The following is an 18,145-nucleotide window of genomic DNA, read 5'->3' on the forward strand; positions in this document are numbered from 1 at the left end:
CGCCCTCCTCGCCCTCCTCGGCTGCCCGTCGGTGCGCCCGGTGCCGCCGGTGCTCGCGCTCAGGCTGGGGCGAGCCAGCGCGGCCGTCCCGGCTGCCGGCCGGCCGGTGCCGGCGCTCGAGGGCTTTGAGGCGCTCGGCGTCGGCATAGGCGCGCTCCTGGCTGGGCTCCCGCTCGGGCTCGCGGCTGCTGCTGCGGGGCCGCCGGCCGTCGGGGCCGGGGGGGTCCCCAGGGCGGGGGCCGCCGGGGTCAGGGTAGCGTGGCTGCCGGCGGAGCTCCTCGGCGCGGGGCTGGCCGAAACGGGGCTCTGGCGGCAGCTCGCCGGGGCGCGTCTTGTTGGTGTTGTTGTTGCGGTTCTCCTGGGGGTCCACCACCAGCGGCCGGTCCAGGTGGGTCTTCATGTCGGGGCGCAGGTGGCGGGCGTAGGGCACCTTCCAGCGCTCCTCGGGGTCCAGCTCGCTGTAGAGGGCCTCCCGGCTGGCCAGCAGGTTCTGCTTCCGCAGCTCGCTCGTCCGCTGCTCCCACACCGACTTGGAGGACTTCTGGTTCTTCTGCTGCTCCTTCCTGCAGCGGGGAGCCACAGCCCGCGTTGGGGGAGCCTGAGGCGTGCCGGGGACGGAGCCGGGGTGGAGCCGGGATGGAGCCGGGATGGAGACAGCATGGAGCTGAGGATGGAGCTGGGATGGAGCTGAGGATGCAGCCGAGGATGGAGCCTGGATGGAGCCTGGATGGAGTTGGGGATGAAGCCAAGATGGAGCCAAGGATGGAGCTGGATGGAGCCGGGATGGAGCCGAGGATGGAGCTGGGATGGAATCAGGAATGGAGTCGAGGATGGATCCAAGGATGGATCTGGGGATAGATCTGGGATGGAGCTGGGGATGGAGACAAGGATGGAGCTGGGATGGGGCCAGGGGTGGAGCCAGGGAAGGACCAGGGACAGAGCCAGGGATGGATCCAGGGACGGAGCCGGTGTTGGACCCAGGGACAGAGCCAGGGATGGAGCCGGGGATGGAACTAGGGATGGAGCTGGGACAGAGCCAGGGATGGAGCCGGGGATGGAACTAGGGATGGAGCTGGGACAGAGTCAGGGATGGAGCCGGGGTTGGACCCAGGGACGGAGCCAGGGATGGAGCCAGGGATGGAACTAGGGATGGAGCTGGGACAGAGCCAGGGACGGAGCCGGGGATGGACCCAGGGACAGAGCCGGGATGGAGCCAGGGATGGAGCTGGGGACGGAGCTGGGACGGAGCTGGGACGAGCTGGGCACACAATGCACTTACATGGTGACAGACATGTTGGCTGCGGAGAGCGGGCTCACTTCGGCCACCTCCTTCGCCTTCTGCAGCGCCAGCTTTTGGTTGGCGGCTTCTTCCTCCTCCTGCTCATCCTGCAAAGCCCCGCGCCGCGTCCAGCCCAGCCCCGAGGCCACGGGCGATGGGCAGGGGCGGCCCCCCCATGTCCCCGGCACCAGTCCTCACCTTGGTGAGCTCCTGCGCGTTGGCGAGGTTGTCCACCGCGATGGCCAAGAAGACATTGAGGAGGGTGTCTGGGTGCTCCGTCAAGGCAAAGCAGGGCTCAGCGCATTCCCCCCCCAGCTCGGACCCTGGCGGGACCCCCCCAGCACCCCGAGGATACAGTTGCCGAAGAGGGTGAGGACGATGAAGTAGACGGAGAAAACCATCCCCCCCTTGACGCCGCCCTGAGATTTGATCCCGTCGTACATCACCGCGTTCCAGTCTTCGCCCGTCAGGATCTGGGAGGTGGGGGGGAAGGAGCCGTGGGGGCAGTGGGAAGCCCCGGCACCCCAATTCCTTGGGAGCCCCGGGAGCGGGACGGGGTGGGGGTCCCTACCTGAAACACCGTCATTATTGCTGCTGGGAAAGTGTCGAAGTTGGTGGGAGGGGTCCCGTCGTCAAAATTGAACCTGGGGGGGTTGGCAGCGGTGGGACCCCACCCCTGCCGGGTGCCCCCCAGCAGGGAACGGGGGCACAGAGCCACCCCCATGCTGGGGGACCGGGAGGGTCCCGGGGGGGCCCCGTCCCCTGCCCAGTTACTCACTGTCCCCCAAAGAGCTGCATCCCCAAAAGGGCAAAGACGACGATGAAGAGGAAGAGGAGGAAGAGGAGGCTGATGATGGACTTCATGGAGTTCAGGAGGGAGACCACCAGGTTCCGCAGGGAAGCCCAGTACCTGCCAGGGCAGAGCCAGGCTGTGGGGCGGCGGGGGGACCGGGGACACGGGGAACAGGGGGACACGGGGACGGCGACGGGACACGTGGGGGGCACGGGGACAGCGAGGGGACACAGAGGCAGCGAGGGGACGAGGGACGGCAGCTCGGCACTCAGGTACCCCGCGAAGGCTCGGTGCGTCCACACGCTCACTCATGCTCGCACTGCCCTGTGCTCGCAGACCCACAGACACGGACAGACGGACGGATGGACAGACCGACGGACAGACGGACGGACGGAGCCCGGCCCGTCAGCACTTACTTTGTGACTTTGAAAATGCGCAGTAACCTGAGAGCTCGTAGCACGCTGATCCGAAGGATGTTCCCGGCTTCACAACAGCCCAGATCACCTCGAAGATGCTTCCGATGATAACCTGGGGGGGAAGAGTGTCCCCATCCCACCCCTATCCCATCCCCGTCCCATCCCGATCCCTATCCCATCCCCATCCCTGTCCTGACCTCTTCCCCATACTCATCTTGTCCTCATCTTGTCCTCATCCCACCCCCTTCCCATCCCACCCCCATTCCCATTCCATCCCATCCCCATGCTCATCCCATCCGATCTCTATCCATCCCCATCCCATCCCAGTCCCAATCCCAATCCTGTCCCATCCCATCCCATCCCACCCTCATCTCCTCCCCATCCCATTGCCATCCCATCTCATCCCATCCCCATCTCCTCCCCATCCCCATCCCATCTGATCCCTATCCCATCCCATCATCCAATCCTATCCATTCCCAGTCCCATCCCATCCCCATCTCCTCCCCATCCCATCCCCATCCCACCCCCAATCCCAGTCCTGTCCCATCCCCATCTCCTCCCCATCCCATCCCATTCCCATCCCATCCTATCCCATTCCCATTCCCAATCCCAGTCCCATCCCCATCTCCTCCCCATCCCATCCCCAATCCCAGTCCCGTCCCATCCCATCCCCTTCCCAGTCCCGTCCCATCCCATCCCCATCTCCTCCCCATCCCACCCATCCCATCTCCTCCCCATCTCCTCCCATCCCCATCTCTTCCCCATCCCACCCCCATCTCCTCCCCACCCCATCCCATTCCCATCCCATCCTATCCCATTCCCATTCCCAATCCCAGTCCCATCCCCATCTCCTCCCCATTCCCATTCCCAATCCCAGTCCCATCCCCATCTCCTCCCCATCCCAGTCCCGTCCCATCCCATCCCCATCTCCTCCCCATCCCACCCCATCCCCATCTCCTCCCCACCCCATCCCATCCCATCCCATCCCCATCTCTTCCCCATCCCATCCCATCCCATCCCCATCTCTTCCCCATCCCATCCCCATCTCTTCCCCATCCCATCCCCATCTCTTCCCCATCCCATCCCCATCTCCTCCCCACCCCATCCCATCCCATCCCCATCTCTTCCCCATCCCATCCCCATCTCTTCCCCATCCCATCCCCATCTCCTCCCCATCCCATCCCATCCCCATCTCCTCCCCATTCCCAATCCCAGTCCCATCCCACCCCCATCTCCTCCCCATCCCATCCCATTCCCATCCCATCCTATCCCATTCCCATTCCCAATCCCAGTCCCATCCCCATCTCCTCCCCATCCCATCCCCAATCCCAGTCCCGTCCCATCCCATCCCCAATCCCAGTCCCGTCCCATCCCATCCCCATCTCTTCCCCATCCCACCCCCATCTCCTCCCCACCCCATCCCATTCCCATCCCATCCTATCCCATTCCCATTCCCAATCCCAGTCCCATCCCCATCTCCTCCCCATTCCCATTCCCAATCCCAGTCCCATCCCCATCTCCTCCCCATCCCAGTCCCGTCCCATCCCATCCCCATCTCCTCCCCATCCCACCCCATCCCCATCTCCTCCCCACCCCATCCCATCCCATCCCCATCTCTTCCCCATCCCATCCCCATCTCTTCCCCATCCCATCCCCATCTCTTCCCCATCCCATCCCCATCTCTTCCCCATCCCATCCCCATCTCCTCCCCACCCCATCCCATCCCATCCCCATCTCTTCCCCATCCCATCCCCATCTCTTCCCCATCCCATCCCCATCTCCTCCCCATCCCATCCCATCCCCATCTCCTCCCCATTCCCAATCCCAGTCCCATCCCACCCCCATCTCCTCCCCATCCCATCCCATTCCCATCCCATCCTATCCCATTCCCATTCCCAATCCCAGTCCCATCCCCATCTCCTCCCCATTCCCAATCCCAGTCCCATCCCCATCCCATCCCCAATCCCATCCCCGTCCCATCCCATCCCCATCTCCTCCCCAATCCCAGTCCCATCCCACCCCACCCTGCTCCCGCCAGCAGCGGCCGAGCCGGGGCCGGACTCACGGCACAGTCGAAGCAATTGAAGGACGAGTGAAAGTAAGGCCGCGTCCCCAGCCCGTACATTTTTATAAACATTTCGGACATAAAGAGTCCCAAGAAAATGAATTCTGCATAGTCTGGGGGAGGGGGCAGAGAGTGAGGGGGGGCCGGGGGCGGGCGGGGGGGGGCCGCCGGGGGGGCACTCACAGAGGAAGTCGGAAAGCCAATCTGGCTGGTCGTAGTGAACGATAGCAACACACAGGGTGTTGAGCGCTACCAGACTGAGCACGGTCCAGTAGAAGGCCTGAGTTTTCACCATGCGGCGGATGTGGAAGCGCATCCTCCGCTCCCGCTTGTGGAAGAAGGTGGCGTTCTCCAGCTTGGCACTTTTGAGGCTGGCGCGGGCGAAGGGGGAGCCTGCGGGGCGGGGCAGCCCCGCCCGTCACCGCCACGCCCCGCCCCGCCACGCCCTGCCCCGCCCGCCACCCCGCCCCACCACCCCATCACCCACCACCCCCCAGCCCGGCACCTCCCCACCCACCACCCCATCGCCCCCCACCGCCGCCCCCCGGCCGGCGGCACCCGCGCCCCCACGCACCCACGGAGGAGATGTCGGCCAGCTGCTCCTCGGCATCCTCAGGGCTCAGCAGGTCCGTCTTGCTCTTCTTGATGGTGGCCCTCCGGAGAGCTCCCGCAGGGGCGAGGGGCAGAGGGAGGCGGGCGTCACCCGGGGGTCCCCGCCGGGATCCCCCACCCCGCGGTGGCCGCCCCCCCGCCGGGGCGCGCGCCGGGGCAGGGCACTTACCATCGAAGGGGTGCCGGGGCTCTCCCTCGGTCTCGTCCTCCGCCAGGATCACTTCTTCTGAGAGAAAAGCAGGGGGCTCAGCGGGGCGGGGCGGGGGGCGCAGGGGTCCCGGGGGGGGGCGCGGCCCTCACCCGCTTTGGAGATCCACTCCATGTAGCCGTTGAGCTCCCGCTCGATCTGCTGCTGCCGCCGCAGCTTCAGGAACGCCCGGCGGTTCTCCACCCGCTCCCGCTCTTTGGCAAACTCCCTGCGGGGCCGCGTCAGCGGGGGGCCGGGATGGGCACCCCCCTTCCCCCCGAGCCCCCCACCGAGACCCCCCCGCCGCTTACCCGGACAGCACCCCCAGCACTAGGTTCAGCATAAAAAAGGAGCCGATGATGATGAGGGGGATGAAGTACAGCCAGTTCCAAGTGTTCCCTGAGGCATCGTTGCTCTGGGGGGGGAAGGAGGGGTCAGGGCTGGGGGGTGCCACGAGCCGGGGGGTGCCACGAGCCGGGGGGGACACGGGCACGGCCCCGTTTCTGCGGCTGGATATAGGCCAAGGGATGGAGCACAGCGCAGTGGCTCCGGCGTCCCCTCCGGGGGCTGGTGGCACCCCAACCCGCCCCGGCCACACTCCCCACCCCACGCTGGGACGCGCGGGGGCCACAGGAGGCTGTGGGGGGCCATGTGGGGCCAGGGGGGCCATGGGGGGCTGGGGGGATGCAGAGGATCCCTGCAGGACTCAGGGCTGCTGGCGGAGGGGGGGACCCCAGCATCCTTTTATTGGGGTACCCTCCTACTCCACAGTGACCCCTCCCTCTGCAAACCGCCTCCTGCTTTTGGGGGGGGCGGTGTCTGCGCCCCGTTTCTCTTCATCCATGGGCACCTTGGGAGCGGCGAGCGGGGGACCCCCTTGGGGACACCCTGGGGACCCCCTCGGGGACCGGCGAGCCCTCGGGGGACAGAAGGCGGCTCCAGGGGGGAAAGGGGGGACCCGAGGGGACGGCAGCCCCGGGGCGGTGGCCGTCCCGGCGGCGCCAGGGCTCACATAGTAGAGGAGGTCTGTCCACCCTTCCATGGTGATGCACTGGAAGACGGTCAGGACGGCGAAGAGGATGTTGTCGAACTGGGTGATGCCGTAGTTGGGCCCCTCCCAGTACTTCTTGCACTTGGTGCCGTTGGGGCAGATCCGGGCCGGCTCGTCCGTCCCGCAGGGGACTTCCACCTTGATCTCGTCTGGGGGGGGGACACGGATCCGGGGCTCGCTCCCGCCCCCACCCCCAGCCCGGACCCCCCGACCCCTCCCAGGGCTGCGTTCAGCGCAGAGAGTCTGGGGTGCGGGGGGTGACCCCCGTGGGGCTGCCGGACCCCCCGTCCCCCCCCCCGCAGCCTCCTTCACCCCCCCCCGCCATGGTGCTGACGCGGCCGCCGAGCAGAAATAGCTCCCGCCAATTAACGGCATCTTCATCAAGGGAGAGAAGTAATTAGGCCATTCCATATCGGGCGCGGGCCACGGGCCCAGGGAGCTGGGGGGGAAGGAGACAGCCCCCAGCCCCGGTCCCAGCCCCACGGCGGGCTCTGCGCCCTCCCCGGCGGGGAAACTGAGGCGGGGGGGCACACCTACCCGTCACCAGGTCGAAGCAGGTGGTGTGAAATTTGCCCATATAAAACTCTAATCCTATGATTGCAAAAATGAGGATCGCGAAAAACAGGAGGAGGCCGATCTGCAGCAGCGGGATCATCGCCTTCATGATGGACTTCAGGACGACTTGTAAACCTGCGTCAGACGGGGCTGAGCGGCCGCAGCCCCCCGGCACCCCCCCCCGGCCCCCCCCAGAACCCCATCAACCCCACGCCACTCACTTGGGATCCCCGAGACCAGCTTGAGGGGCCGGAGCACGCGCACGGCCCGCAGCGTCCGCAAGTCGAACTGGGAGCCCACCGTGGCCAGGATGCTGCGGGCGAGAGGGGGGGTCAGTGGGCGGGGACCCCCCACCACGGCCGGCACCCCGACCCGGCCGGGGACCCCCACCGGCCGTGCCACCGTGGCCACCAAGAGCCACCATATCTCAGCATGACCATACGTCCCCATGGGCCACCGTGTCCCACCACAGACACATCCCACACCGGGCCACCGCGTCCCAGCCCGGCCAGGCATCCCCCGCAGCCGTGCCACCACGGCCACCAAGAGCCACCACGACCCAGCCTGGCCACGAGCCCCCCATGGGCCACCACGTCCCAGCCTGGCCACGAGCCCCCCATGACCCAGCTGGGTCACGTTTCCCCCCACAGCCACCAAGAGCCACCACGTCCCAGCAGAGCCGCACATCCTCCACGGGCCACCACGTGCCCCACAGCTACACCGTCACGGCCACCGTGAGCCCCACATCCCCACCGCATGGCCACGTGCCCACGGCCGTGCCGTCAGGGCCGGGAGCCGGTGCTGGCAGCGCGGGCGGGAGCGCTGGGCTATATTTAGCCTTTCCGGGCCGAGCGCGGTGGCGCTGCCGGTGCTGATGCCAGAGCCGGGCACAGCTCGGGGGGTCGCAGCCCCCAGCCAGCACCAGCCCGCGGGGTCCCCAAGGACCCAGGTAGTGGGGGGGACGACCCAGGCACCCAGATGCACCCCGGCATCCCGGGGGCCCACTGCCGGCCCCACAGCCCCCACTGACTCCGGGGAAGGGTCCCCTCCCTGCCGCCTGTCGCCACAGCAACCGGCCGGCCCCATTCATCCCATCACCCCATTCATCCCCAGTCACCCCCATTCATCCCCAGTCACCCCCATCACCCCCATTCATCCCCTCACCCCATTCATCCCATGACCCCATTCACCCCCATCACCCCCATTCATCCCATGACCCCCATTCACCCCCATCACCCCCATTCATCCCCTCACCCCCATTCACCCCCATCACCCCCATTCATCCCCATCACCCCCATTCATCCCCTCACCCCATTCATCCCCTCACCCCCATCCATCGCACCGCGGTCCCCCCGGTTCATTCATCCCCGCTGCCCCGGCGCCACCACGGCTCATTCACGCGGGTAGGGCTGGGGGTGAGGGGTACGGGGGGGGGGGGGGGGGAGTAGGGTGCAAGGCGGGGTGCAGAGGGTGCGGGGGGGGAGCAGGATGCAGGGGAGGGGGTGCAGGGGGGACCAAGGAGGGGTGCGGGGTGCAGGGAGGGGAGCAGGGTGTAAGGAGGGAGCGTGGAGGGAGCCGGGGGGGTGCGGGGGGGGAGCAGGATGCAGGGGGTGCAGGGGGTGAGCGGGGGGGTGCAGAGGGAGTGGGGGGGAGCAGGCTGCGCAGGGGGGCAGCGGGGAGCAGGCAGGGAGCAAGGGGTGGGGGGGGGACCAAGGGGGGAACAAGGGGTGCAGGGCAGGGGGAAGCAGCCAGAGCAGCCCCCGCTGCGGCCGAGTGCTCGAGGGGACGCAGGGCACGGAGGGGACGGACCAGTCGCCGACCTACGACAGCCCCGCTGCTCCCTGCCTCAGTTTCCCCGCTGGCTCTCCCAGCAGGAGGGCGAGTGCAAGACACGCGGCAGCAGTCAGTGGGGCTGGGGCTGGGGCTGGGGCTGGGGTGCCATGCCGGGGGGGCAGCGGCCAGCCAGGGGCTCCGGGGCTGCCGCTGAAACGCCGGCGGCGAGTGCGGGTGCCGAGCCGGTGAGTGGCGGCGCGGGGAAATATTGTGACAGCACTAAGAGGCACTTGCTGCCGCCGGGGAAGCGGGACGAGCGCCACAGGCGATAATTAACGTCTCACCCGGCCCCAGCCCGGCAGGCGTCGGTGACGCCCAGGACCGCCGGCGGGTGCAGCCCTGCGCACAGGGGCACTTCACACACGTGTACACATGGGTACATGCACACGCGTGTGCACACGCATCCTCTGCACACACATGCCCCACGACGCAGGCGGGGTCCTAGAGCTTGCGCGCCTGCACGCGCACGTGTGGGTCTGCTACACGTGGGGAAGGGCGCAGGGCTGACACGTGTGTGCACACGCACACGCAGCCCCACGGGGGGGTGGCGCGTCCCCCCACGTCCCCGGGTGGGCAGGACAGGGACCTCACCCGGTGAGGACGACCACGAAGTCCATCACGTTCCAGCCGTTGCGCAGGTAGGAGCCTTTGTGGAAGGCGAAGCCCAGCGCGATGATCTTGATCCCCGCCTCGAAGCAAAAGATGCCGATGAAGTACGGCTCCGTGTCGTCCTGGGGACAGGGACAGGCGTGAGACCGCTGGACCGGGGACACGGGGACGCCCTCCGCGCGCTCCCAGCCCATGGGGCGAGCGGGCATGCGGGGCAGCCGCTGGCCCCGTCCCCCCCACCCTCCCCAGGTGTCGCAGGGCGGAGGCGGCCGCCGCTCCCGGCGTGGCCCAGATTCCCAGCGAGGAGGAAACTGGGACGCTGGCGGGTCCGGGGGGACCAGGAGCCGCGGCCACCATGTGCCGGGTGCTGGCTGTGCGCGGTGCAGGCTGGCAGCCAGCCCCGGTCCTGCCACCCACGCCGGGGTGGTCGGGGACCCTCGCTGGAGCCCCCGGGATGGCTGGGGACCCACGCCAAGACCCCGGGGTGGCCAGGGACCCTCAACGGAGCCCTCAGGGTGGCCGGAGCCCCTCGCCGGAGCCCTCCGCCGGCCCCACGCTCACCAGCCGCTCCGACATGGGGGTCTTGTCCTCGTCGGGCAGGTGCTGCTCCAGCGCCAGGACGATGCAGTTCGCGATGATGGTGGCTAAAATCATGTATTCAAAAGGAGTGCGGCCGAGTCAAGGAAAACCCGGCTGGGCCGAGCCCGCGGGGGTCTGGGGTCCCCCCAAACCGGGCTGGTTGGGGAAACCGAGGCAGGAGAGGGGCCGGAGGGGTGCCCAAAGGAAAGGGGGTTTCGGGACCCCCCCATGCCAGTGGCGGTTGGCAGCAGGGACACGGGCCCTGGCTGCCACCAGCGCCCACGTGCTCCGCGGCTCATTAATTTCCCCATCAAAGGCGCGACCCGGTGGCCCCAGCTCCTCGGCACGAAGCTTCTCGCCCGGCGGGAGCCGGCTGCGATCAAAGCGCCTCGTCAACAGCGGGACCTGGGGAGACCTACACGGCACCCGCCTGGCCCCGCCGGCACCCGAGCAAGGATGCCGTCCTCGTGCGGTGCTGCTGCCGGGACCCACGCGCGCTTTGGGGTCTGCGTTTGGCGAGCGCATCCCCCGCCTTGGCCGGTGGTGCCAGGGTGCGATGGCAGCAGCGTGCCCATACCCTGCCCCATGGTACCGGCACCGTGGGTGCGGGCAGCAGGCGTGGGCAGGTGGTGGTGGCGGCAGCGGTGACGGCCGAGCAGGGGCTGGGGCAGGCTGGGGGGCTTCAAGACCCGCCCTGTCGCACAGCCCCATGGCAAATCCTGCGTTACGTGGCCACAGAGTGGGACCCCCCCTGGTTCACAGCCAGTTCGTGCCTCTAGCCTCGCCCAGCCGTTGGGTGCCGCAGCCCACGGGTGCCCCGGCAGAGCTGCCCCATGGCCGGGGCCGAGGGCTCGGCCAAGGTCGTGCCAGTGGCAGCGATGGACGTAAAGACGGGACTGGATCCTGCTCCCCCCCGCCGCAGCACAGACGAGCTGTGGGGAACGGCCACTGGCCCCACTGCCCGATGCGGCACGGCTATCCGGCATGGCACGGCTATCCGGCAAGGCTATCCAGCATGGCACAGCTCTCCGGCACAGCTATCTAGCATGGCACAGCTATCTGGCACAGCACAACTATCTGGCACGGCTATCCGGCACGGCACGGCTATCCAGCTTGGCAATCCGGCATGGCTGCGTGGCCTGGCACAACCATCCATCCCAGCTATCGGTTGCAGCCCAGCTATCTGGCCCGGCACAGTTATCAGGCACAGCTATCCAGCACGGCTATATGGCCTGGCATGGCTATGTGGCACGGACATTGGGCATGGCTACGTGGCCTGGCATGGCTATCCGGCATGGCTATCCGGCATGGCAGGGCTACCCGGCACAGCTCAGCTGCCTGGCATGGCTATTCCGCTCAGCCATCCAGCGCGGCACGGCTATCCGGCACGGCTATCCAGCACAGTTCAGTTATCTGGCACAGCTATCGGACACAGCACAGCTATCTGGCATAGCATGGCTGTCCAGCACAGCACGGCTATCCGGTACAGCTCTCCGGCACGGCACAGCTATCCGGCACAGCTATCTGGCACAGCACAGTTATCCAGGGCAGCACAGCTCTCCGGCACGGCCATCCAGCACAGTACAGCGATGCAGCACAGCTCTCTGGCACAGCGCAGCTATCCGGCACAGCACGGCTATCCGGCACAGCTATCTGGCACGGCACAGCTCTCCGGTTGTGGGGACCCGCGCCCAGGGCCAGCTCTGTCCCCCAAGCCGGGGCACGGCCTCCCCAGGGCAACCCCACGGTGGTCGGGCAGCACCCGCCAGCCCCCCGTGCCGTGCCAGCCATGAGCGGGACCACGCCACCGCCGGCTGCAGGGAGCCAGAGTGCGGGTGCCCGGCAGGACGGGCTTTGGGGCACCGTGCGAGCGTCCCCCCCGGCCAAACGGAGCCCGCCGCCTCCTCGCACCCGGGCCGTCGTGACGGTGGGGGAGGCTCTGCGCACCCGCCGGATGGGACCCACAGGGGCTCGGGGTGGGCGGTGCGATGCATCACCCTCCTCCGTGCCTGCCGGCAGGGCTGCCCTCGCCCCCGGTACCCCCGGCACAGCACCCCCGGCCCCGCTCCCGCCTCACCGGCAGCTCCGGCCACCCGGCAGGACGTCAGCGCCGGCCACCGACCCGCTGCGACAGCAGCAGCCCTCGCCCGCGGCTCCTCCGCGCTCGCCCCTCCCTGCCACCGCGAAGCCCCTTCCCCATGGCACGGCACGGTGACCCGGTTTGCACGCGGCGGCAGCAGGGATGCCAGCTTGGTGCCAACGGCAGGGCCCGGCATGGCGGGTCTCGATGTGCTGGGCACCGGATCCTGCCCCTGGGATGCTACAGCCAGGACGGTGCTGCCGGCGGTGCCCGTCCTGCTGCGGCACGGCATGGCATGGCCACGCACCGGCAGATTTGCCTCCACGCAGCAAACCCCCCCCCCGGGATTTGCTCCCCGCGCCGGCAGCACCATCCCCACACCGGGGCCGACATTTCGGTGCGCTGCGCCGGACGCATCCCCTCGCCGCCCATCGCCACAGCACCGCGGCTGCGGCGCACATGCCCAGTGGGGCACCGGCAGCACCCGCTGCCCAAACCCTCCCCGGTGTCAGGGGGGTCCCCAAAAGGCTCAGGGGAGCCGTGCGGCAGGGCCAGACCCGGCGGTGAGCCCGGGGCTCCCTCGGCAGCACCCCAAAACCGCGCGGTGCCCCCCAGCCGGTGACAGGGCCCTCATGGCCGTGAGGAGGGGTGACAGGGGCTCTTTTCGGGTGACAGTGGCCCTTTAGGGGTGCTGCTGCCAGGCGAGGGCTTTGGGGTGCGGGCGGGGGGGGAATGGGCCCCCCAAGGGCAGCGGGGCCGGAGCCGCAGCCCCACAGCGATGCCCCGAAATGGCCCCACACCCCCAAATGCCCCAGCGGGGCAGCCCTGGGAGGGGGATGGACCTGGGGACACCCCATGTCCGGGAGAACCCCCGGGGTGATGGAGACAGGCTCTGCTGTCACGGGGGGGGCAGCGGGGCTGAGCCCAGCGCCGAGGGGGGCAGGGACACAGGGGTGCCAGGTCAGCACCCCCCCCCCCAATTAGGGCACCGGGAGATGATGGTGTAATGGGGTCCCCCTACCCCCACCCCCCAGGACGAGCTGGGCCCCCCAAACTGCCGGGCAGGGCGAAGGGCTGGGATGGGGCACAGCCACGGGGGCGACGGAGAGGGGTGGATGCAGGGCAGGGGGACGGGGGACGGGGACAGGGTGGGGGACAGGGACCCCAATGTAGGTCAGGGGGATGAGGACGGGGACCTCATGCAAAGCAGGGAGAGGGGGACCCCAATATGGGGCTGGGGACCTCATGCCGGGTGGGGAGAGGGGGACCCCGATATGGGGAAGGGGACCTCATGCCAGGCGGGGAGAGGGGGACCCCAATATGGGGAAGGGGACCTCATGCCAGGCGGGGAGAGGGGGACCCCGATATGGGGCTGGGGACTGCATGCAAGGTGGGGAGAGGGGGACCCCAATATGGGGAAGGGGACCTCATGCAAGGTGGGGAGAGGGGGACCCCAATATGGGGAAGGGGACTGCATGCCAGGTGGGGAGAGGGGGACCCCGATATGGGGAAGGGGACTGCATGCAAGGTGGGGAGAGGGGGACCCCGATATGGGGCTGGGGACTGCATGCAAGGTGGGGAGAGGGGGACCCCGATATGGGGAAGGGGACCTCATGCCGGGCGGGGAGAGGGGGACCCCGATATGGGGAAGGGGACCTCATGCAAGGTGGGGAGAGGGGGACCCCAATGTGGGGAAGGGGACCTCATGCCGGGCGGGGAGAGGGGGACCCCAGCGTGGGGCTGGGGACTGCATGCAAGGTGGGGAGAGGGGGACCCCAATATGGGGAAGGGGACCTCATGCCGGGCGGGGAGAGGGGGACCCCAATGTGGGGAAGGGGACCTCATGCCAGGTGGGGAGAGGGGGACCCCGATATGGGGAAGGGGACTGCATGCAAGGTGGGGAGAGGGGGACCCCAATATGGGGAAGGGGACCTCATGCAAGGTGGGGAGAGGGGGACCCCAATGTGGGGAAGGGGACCTCATGCCGGGCGGGGAGAGGGGGACCCCAATATAGGGAAGGGGACCTCATGCCGGGCGGGGAGAGGGGGACCCCAATATGGGGAAGGGGACCTCATGCTGGGCGGGGAGAGGGGGACCCCGATATGGGGAAGGGGACCTCATGCCGGGCGGGGAGAGGGGGACCCCAGCGTGGGGCTGGGACGCGGATGCAGGTCAGGGGATGGGGACGCGGGATGGGGCGCTGGCGCAGGGCCGGGGTCACGCCGCGGGGCCCCCCAAAGGATATGGCCATTCGGTGATCTTTTTGGCGTATTTCCTCACCACGTTGTCCTCGCTGAAGAGGAAGAGGGAGCGGTTGACCGTCAGGCAGTTCTGCCGGACGGGGATGGGGTTGTAGAGAGCCATGGTGCGGGCGCGCTGGGCCATCGACTGCTTGTACATCCTCTGCGCCCCGGGGGGGCCGCCCTGCCGAGGGCCCCCCGCGCCCCGGCCCCCCGCCGCGGCCCCGGGGCCGCCGCTCCCGCCGCCGCCGGCCCCGTAGCGGGCCGGCACCTCGTCTCCGAAGCGAGCCATCCTGCGGAGCGCGACGGGCCGGGGCTTACGCTGCTGAGGCCGGCGCCGCCGAGGAGCTCATCACATCCCATGGGCCGCCGCCGCGGCGGCGCGGGGGGGGGGCGGGGGGGCGGACCGGGGTCGGTCCCGGCCGGCCCGGGGGGGGGGGGTCGCTCAGGCGGCGGGGCCGGCGGGCGCGGGGACCGGCCCGGGCATCCTTCCTCGGCGCCCCCGCGGCGGGGGCCGGCGGGCGCTGCCCCCCCGCGCTCCGGGGCGGGGGGGGGGGGGGGGGGCGGGGGGGGGGGTCCCGCCGCTGCGGCGGCCCCGGTTGGGGCGGGGGGGGGGGGGGCGGTGAAAGACCCGGCGCCCGGTCAGCGCGTCCCGCCGCCCCCGGTAGCCGCCGCCGAGCAGCGCCGCGGGGCAGCCCGGAGCATCGGCGGGGGGGGCAAGAAGAAAAAGGCGCCCCCCCCCACCCCCGCCGCCCCCCCCAGTCCAAGAGGGGCCGAAATGAAGCGGCTCGAAGGAGCGCGGCGGAGGCGGCGGCGCGGGCGCGTCCCCCCCCTCGGGCGGGGGTCGCCGTCAGCCCCCCGGCAGCAGCGGGGCGGTGGGGCCCATCGGCCCGGGCTGCGGCAGAGCCTCCGCGCTGCTCCTCCTCCTCCTCCTCCTCCTCCTCCTCCTCCTCCTCCTCCTCCTCCGCCCCCCCGCCTGCCCGCGGGGCTCTTCCTCCCCCCGCCTCCTCCGCCGCCGCCGCCGCCGCCGCCGCCGCCGCCCGGGATGGGGCTAAAACGAGCGCGGTGCTGCGGGGGGGGGGGGGGATGCTGCGGGGGGGGCAGCGCCCCGGGAGCGCCTGTCCGGCACCCACCGGGCACCGGGCACCGCTGTCGGCAGGAGGGGCGTGCACGGGGGGGCCGGGGGCGAGGGGGGCCCGGGGGGGCACGGGCAGGACGGTGTGCCCGGGGGTGCAAAGGCACGGGCAGGGGTCTGCAGGACCACGGGTGGGGGGGGGACCGGGGGGGCACAGCCACGAGCTCGGGCGTGCAAAGCCATGGGCAGGATGGTGTGCACGGGGGTGCACAACCACGGGCACGGGTGTGCAAGACCGTGGGCAGGACGGCGGGCACGGGGGTGCAAGAGTGTGGGTAGGGGTCTGCAGGACCATGGGTGAGGGGGGGACAGGGGGGGCACAGCCACGAGCTCGGGCGTGCAAGACGATGGGCAGGATGGTGTGCACGGGCGTGCACACGCAGGATGGCATGCACGGGTGTGCAAAGGCATGAGCACGGGCGTGCAAGAGTGTGGGTAGGGGTCTGCAGGACCACGGAGGGGGGGGGGGGACCGGGGGGGCACGGCCACGGGCACGGGCGTGCAAGACGATGGGCAGGACGGCGTGCACGGGCGTGCACGACTGTGGGACCACTGCACGCCACAGGACAGCGTGCGAGGGCACGTGCAGCCACGTGCAAGGCTGTGCACAACCGCGGGGACAGGAGCACGCCGATGCGCTGTGCACAACCGCGGGGCCAAACTGCACGAGAACGCGCACAATCGCGTGCCAGGCCCCGTGCCCGACCGCCTGCGAGTCCGTGCACACCCGTGCGGCCGACATGCACGAGCACGGCCCCGTGGCCGATGCGTGTGACCACGGACGTGACCGTGTGCGCCGCCCTCGCACAATCCCGGGGCGACGCACGCGGCCGCGTACACGAGGACGGGCGGCCGACGGCGAGGGCGGTGACGGGGACGCAGTGCCCGCAAACCCCCTGGGACCTTCCTGTCCCCAACCGCCCGTCCCTGTCCCCAGGGCCGGCTCCTCTCCGCAGCCCCGGCGTTGATTCATTAACCGGGGCTTTAATTACGCATCCGCCCCGATTGACTAAGCCGGACACAGCCACTGGCTCCTGCCTCAGTTTCCCCACGGGGAGACCCTGGGGTCACCCCCACCCCAACCCCATCCCGGGGCGCATGGCGGGACACCGTGGCCGGACTCTGCCGGGGCTGGGGAGCCCGGCCCCGGGGAGGGGGGCAGGATGCGGGGGGCAGCGCGGCAGCTCGGGGTCCCCCCGCCCCCCCGAGCCGCGGCCGCCCCCCCCGGCGCGGCGGGAAGTAGGTCGCCCGGTGCCCCCAGCCCCGCGCCTGACGTCAGGGCCTTTTGTCCGGGCAGCGCTTTTGTCCCGGCACCGCGGCCCTGCCACGTGCCCGGCTCAGCGCCGCCGGCGAGGGGGCGGCTGCGGGGGGAGCGGGGCCATGGGCCCCCCCCCCGCTGCACCCCAAATCTGGGGGATGCTCAGGGCCACGTCTCCATGGTGGATCGGGGCGACGCAGGGCAGAGCCCCCACCGCAGCCCCCCACCCAGCGCGGGGCAGCTTTGCCATTTCAGCCCCTTTTCCCCCCAAAAGCGCCGCCCCGCGCCCCCGCCTGCAGACGACGCCGGAGGGTGCACAGGGACGGGTGACAGTGCCAGGCTGGGACGGGGCCACCGCCGTCCCCATGCCCACCCGTGCCCCCCACCGCTGGCGACCCGGGGGCACCCCCCCAGCCCCGCAGCCCCCCGGCTGGGCCGCGGGCCGTGCCGTGCCGGCGGTGCCGGGTTGCAGCAGCCCTTGGCGGCGGCGCTGGCTCCGGCCGAGCCGCAGATGCAGCGAGGAGCCGGAGCCAGGATGGCGGGAGCTGGCAGGGCGGGGAGGGCCGGGGCTCCAGCCCTGCTCCCCGGCCCCGGTCCCCGCTGTCCCGGCCGTGGGGACGTCACCCCAGGCACCGAGTTGGCACCGGGAGATGCACCGAGTATGACCGGTCTCAGCCCCCGCGGCAGGCGTCGAGCCGGGAGCGCTGCCGGCCCCATGGCCACGGCGTCGCCGCCGCGGCCCTTCCCCAGCCCCACGGCCGGGATGTGCCAACACGGGGACCGTCCCCACAGGAGGGGACACTGAGTGTCACCTCCGAGCGATGGGGACCCCAAAACACCCGGTGAGGGGGGGGCCGGGGGACCCTCTGCCGTCCGCACGGCTTCCGGCATCACCCAGCACGCGTGTGCACGGCCCCACACGCGTGTGCACGCCCCAGGATGCGTGTGCGAGGCCTGACACCCGCACCGGCCCGGCACGTGTGCGCACCGCGGGCAGGCGCGTGCCGGCAGGGTGAGCGCAGGGGGTTAACACGGGCAGCGCTGCCAGACTCCGGGCTCAGCACTTTCCCGCTTTCCCTGGCCGGACGCCGGAGCCAGGGGCCAGCGCCGGAGCGGGTGCCAACACCACCCGCCTGCCCGGCCGAGGGGACCCCGGCCTGGCTCCCGCCGCCCCGGTGGGACTCTGACCGCCGCGGCCAGCCCCGGCTCCATGGGGCAGGATGCGGCCGCAGGCCCTGGCCGTGTGCCCTCGCGCGCCCGAGGCAGATGGGCGTCCCGCAGTGCCAGCAGCCGGTGAGGGCACCGCAGCCCCTCGGCCCCGCGCTGGATCCAGCCCCGCTGCCAGGGCGGCCGGAGGGGCTTTCTCCAAGGATGGAAGGAGCCGGAGGAGGGAAAGGCTGGCACAGGGCGGACAGGGGAGGATGGATCTGGTCCCGAAATGGCCACGCAGCGG

The 18,145-nt window shown here is 70.3% G+C and overlaps 1 protein-coding gene across 1 annotated transcript in view; it reads right to left on the reverse strand.

Moving 5' to 3' along the window:
- The window catches only part of CACNA1A (calcium voltage-gated channel subunit alpha1 A), a 37,005-nt gene extending 22,414 nt beyond the window's left edge, over positions 1 to 14,591 (reverse strand). Inside the window, 20 exon segments of the mRNA XM_059833034.1 lie at positions 2 to 563; positions 1,280 to 1,386; positions 1,478 to 1,545; positions 1,635 to 1,752; positions 1,851 to 1,923; positions 2,058 to 2,189; positions 2,489 to 2,537; positions 2,540 to 2,600; positions 4,554 to 4,666; positions 4,737 to 4,946; positions 5,128 to 5,217; positions 5,335 to 5,391; positions 5,466 to 5,581; positions 5,664 to 5,767; positions 6,365 to 6,552; positions 6,941 to 7,093; positions 7,180 to 7,271; positions 9,383 to 9,522; positions 9,962 to 10,067; positions 14,305 to 14,591. Of these exon segments, the coding sequence (XP_059689017.1) occupies positions 2 to 563; positions 1,280 to 1,386; positions 1,478 to 1,545; positions 1,635 to 1,752; positions 1,851 to 1,923; positions 2,058 to 2,189; positions 2,489 to 2,537; positions 2,540 to 2,600; positions 4,554 to 4,666; positions 4,737 to 4,946; positions 5,128 to 5,217; positions 5,335 to 5,391; positions 5,466 to 5,581; positions 5,664 to 5,767; positions 6,365 to 6,552; positions 6,941 to 7,093; positions 7,180 to 7,271; positions 9,383 to 9,522; positions 9,962 to 10,067; positions 14,305 to 14,591 (2,826 nt within the window).
- Between the last annotated feature and the right edge of the window lie 3,554 nt (positions 14,592 to 18,145).

The sequence above is a fragment of the Gavia stellata genome, chromosome 38, assembly GCF_030936135.1.
Source record: "Gavia stellata isolate bGavSte3 chromosome 38, bGavSte3.hap2, whole genome shotgun sequence".
Taxonomy (NCBI): Eukaryota; Metazoa; Chordata; class Aves; order Gaviiformes; family Gaviidae; genus Gavia; species Gavia stellata.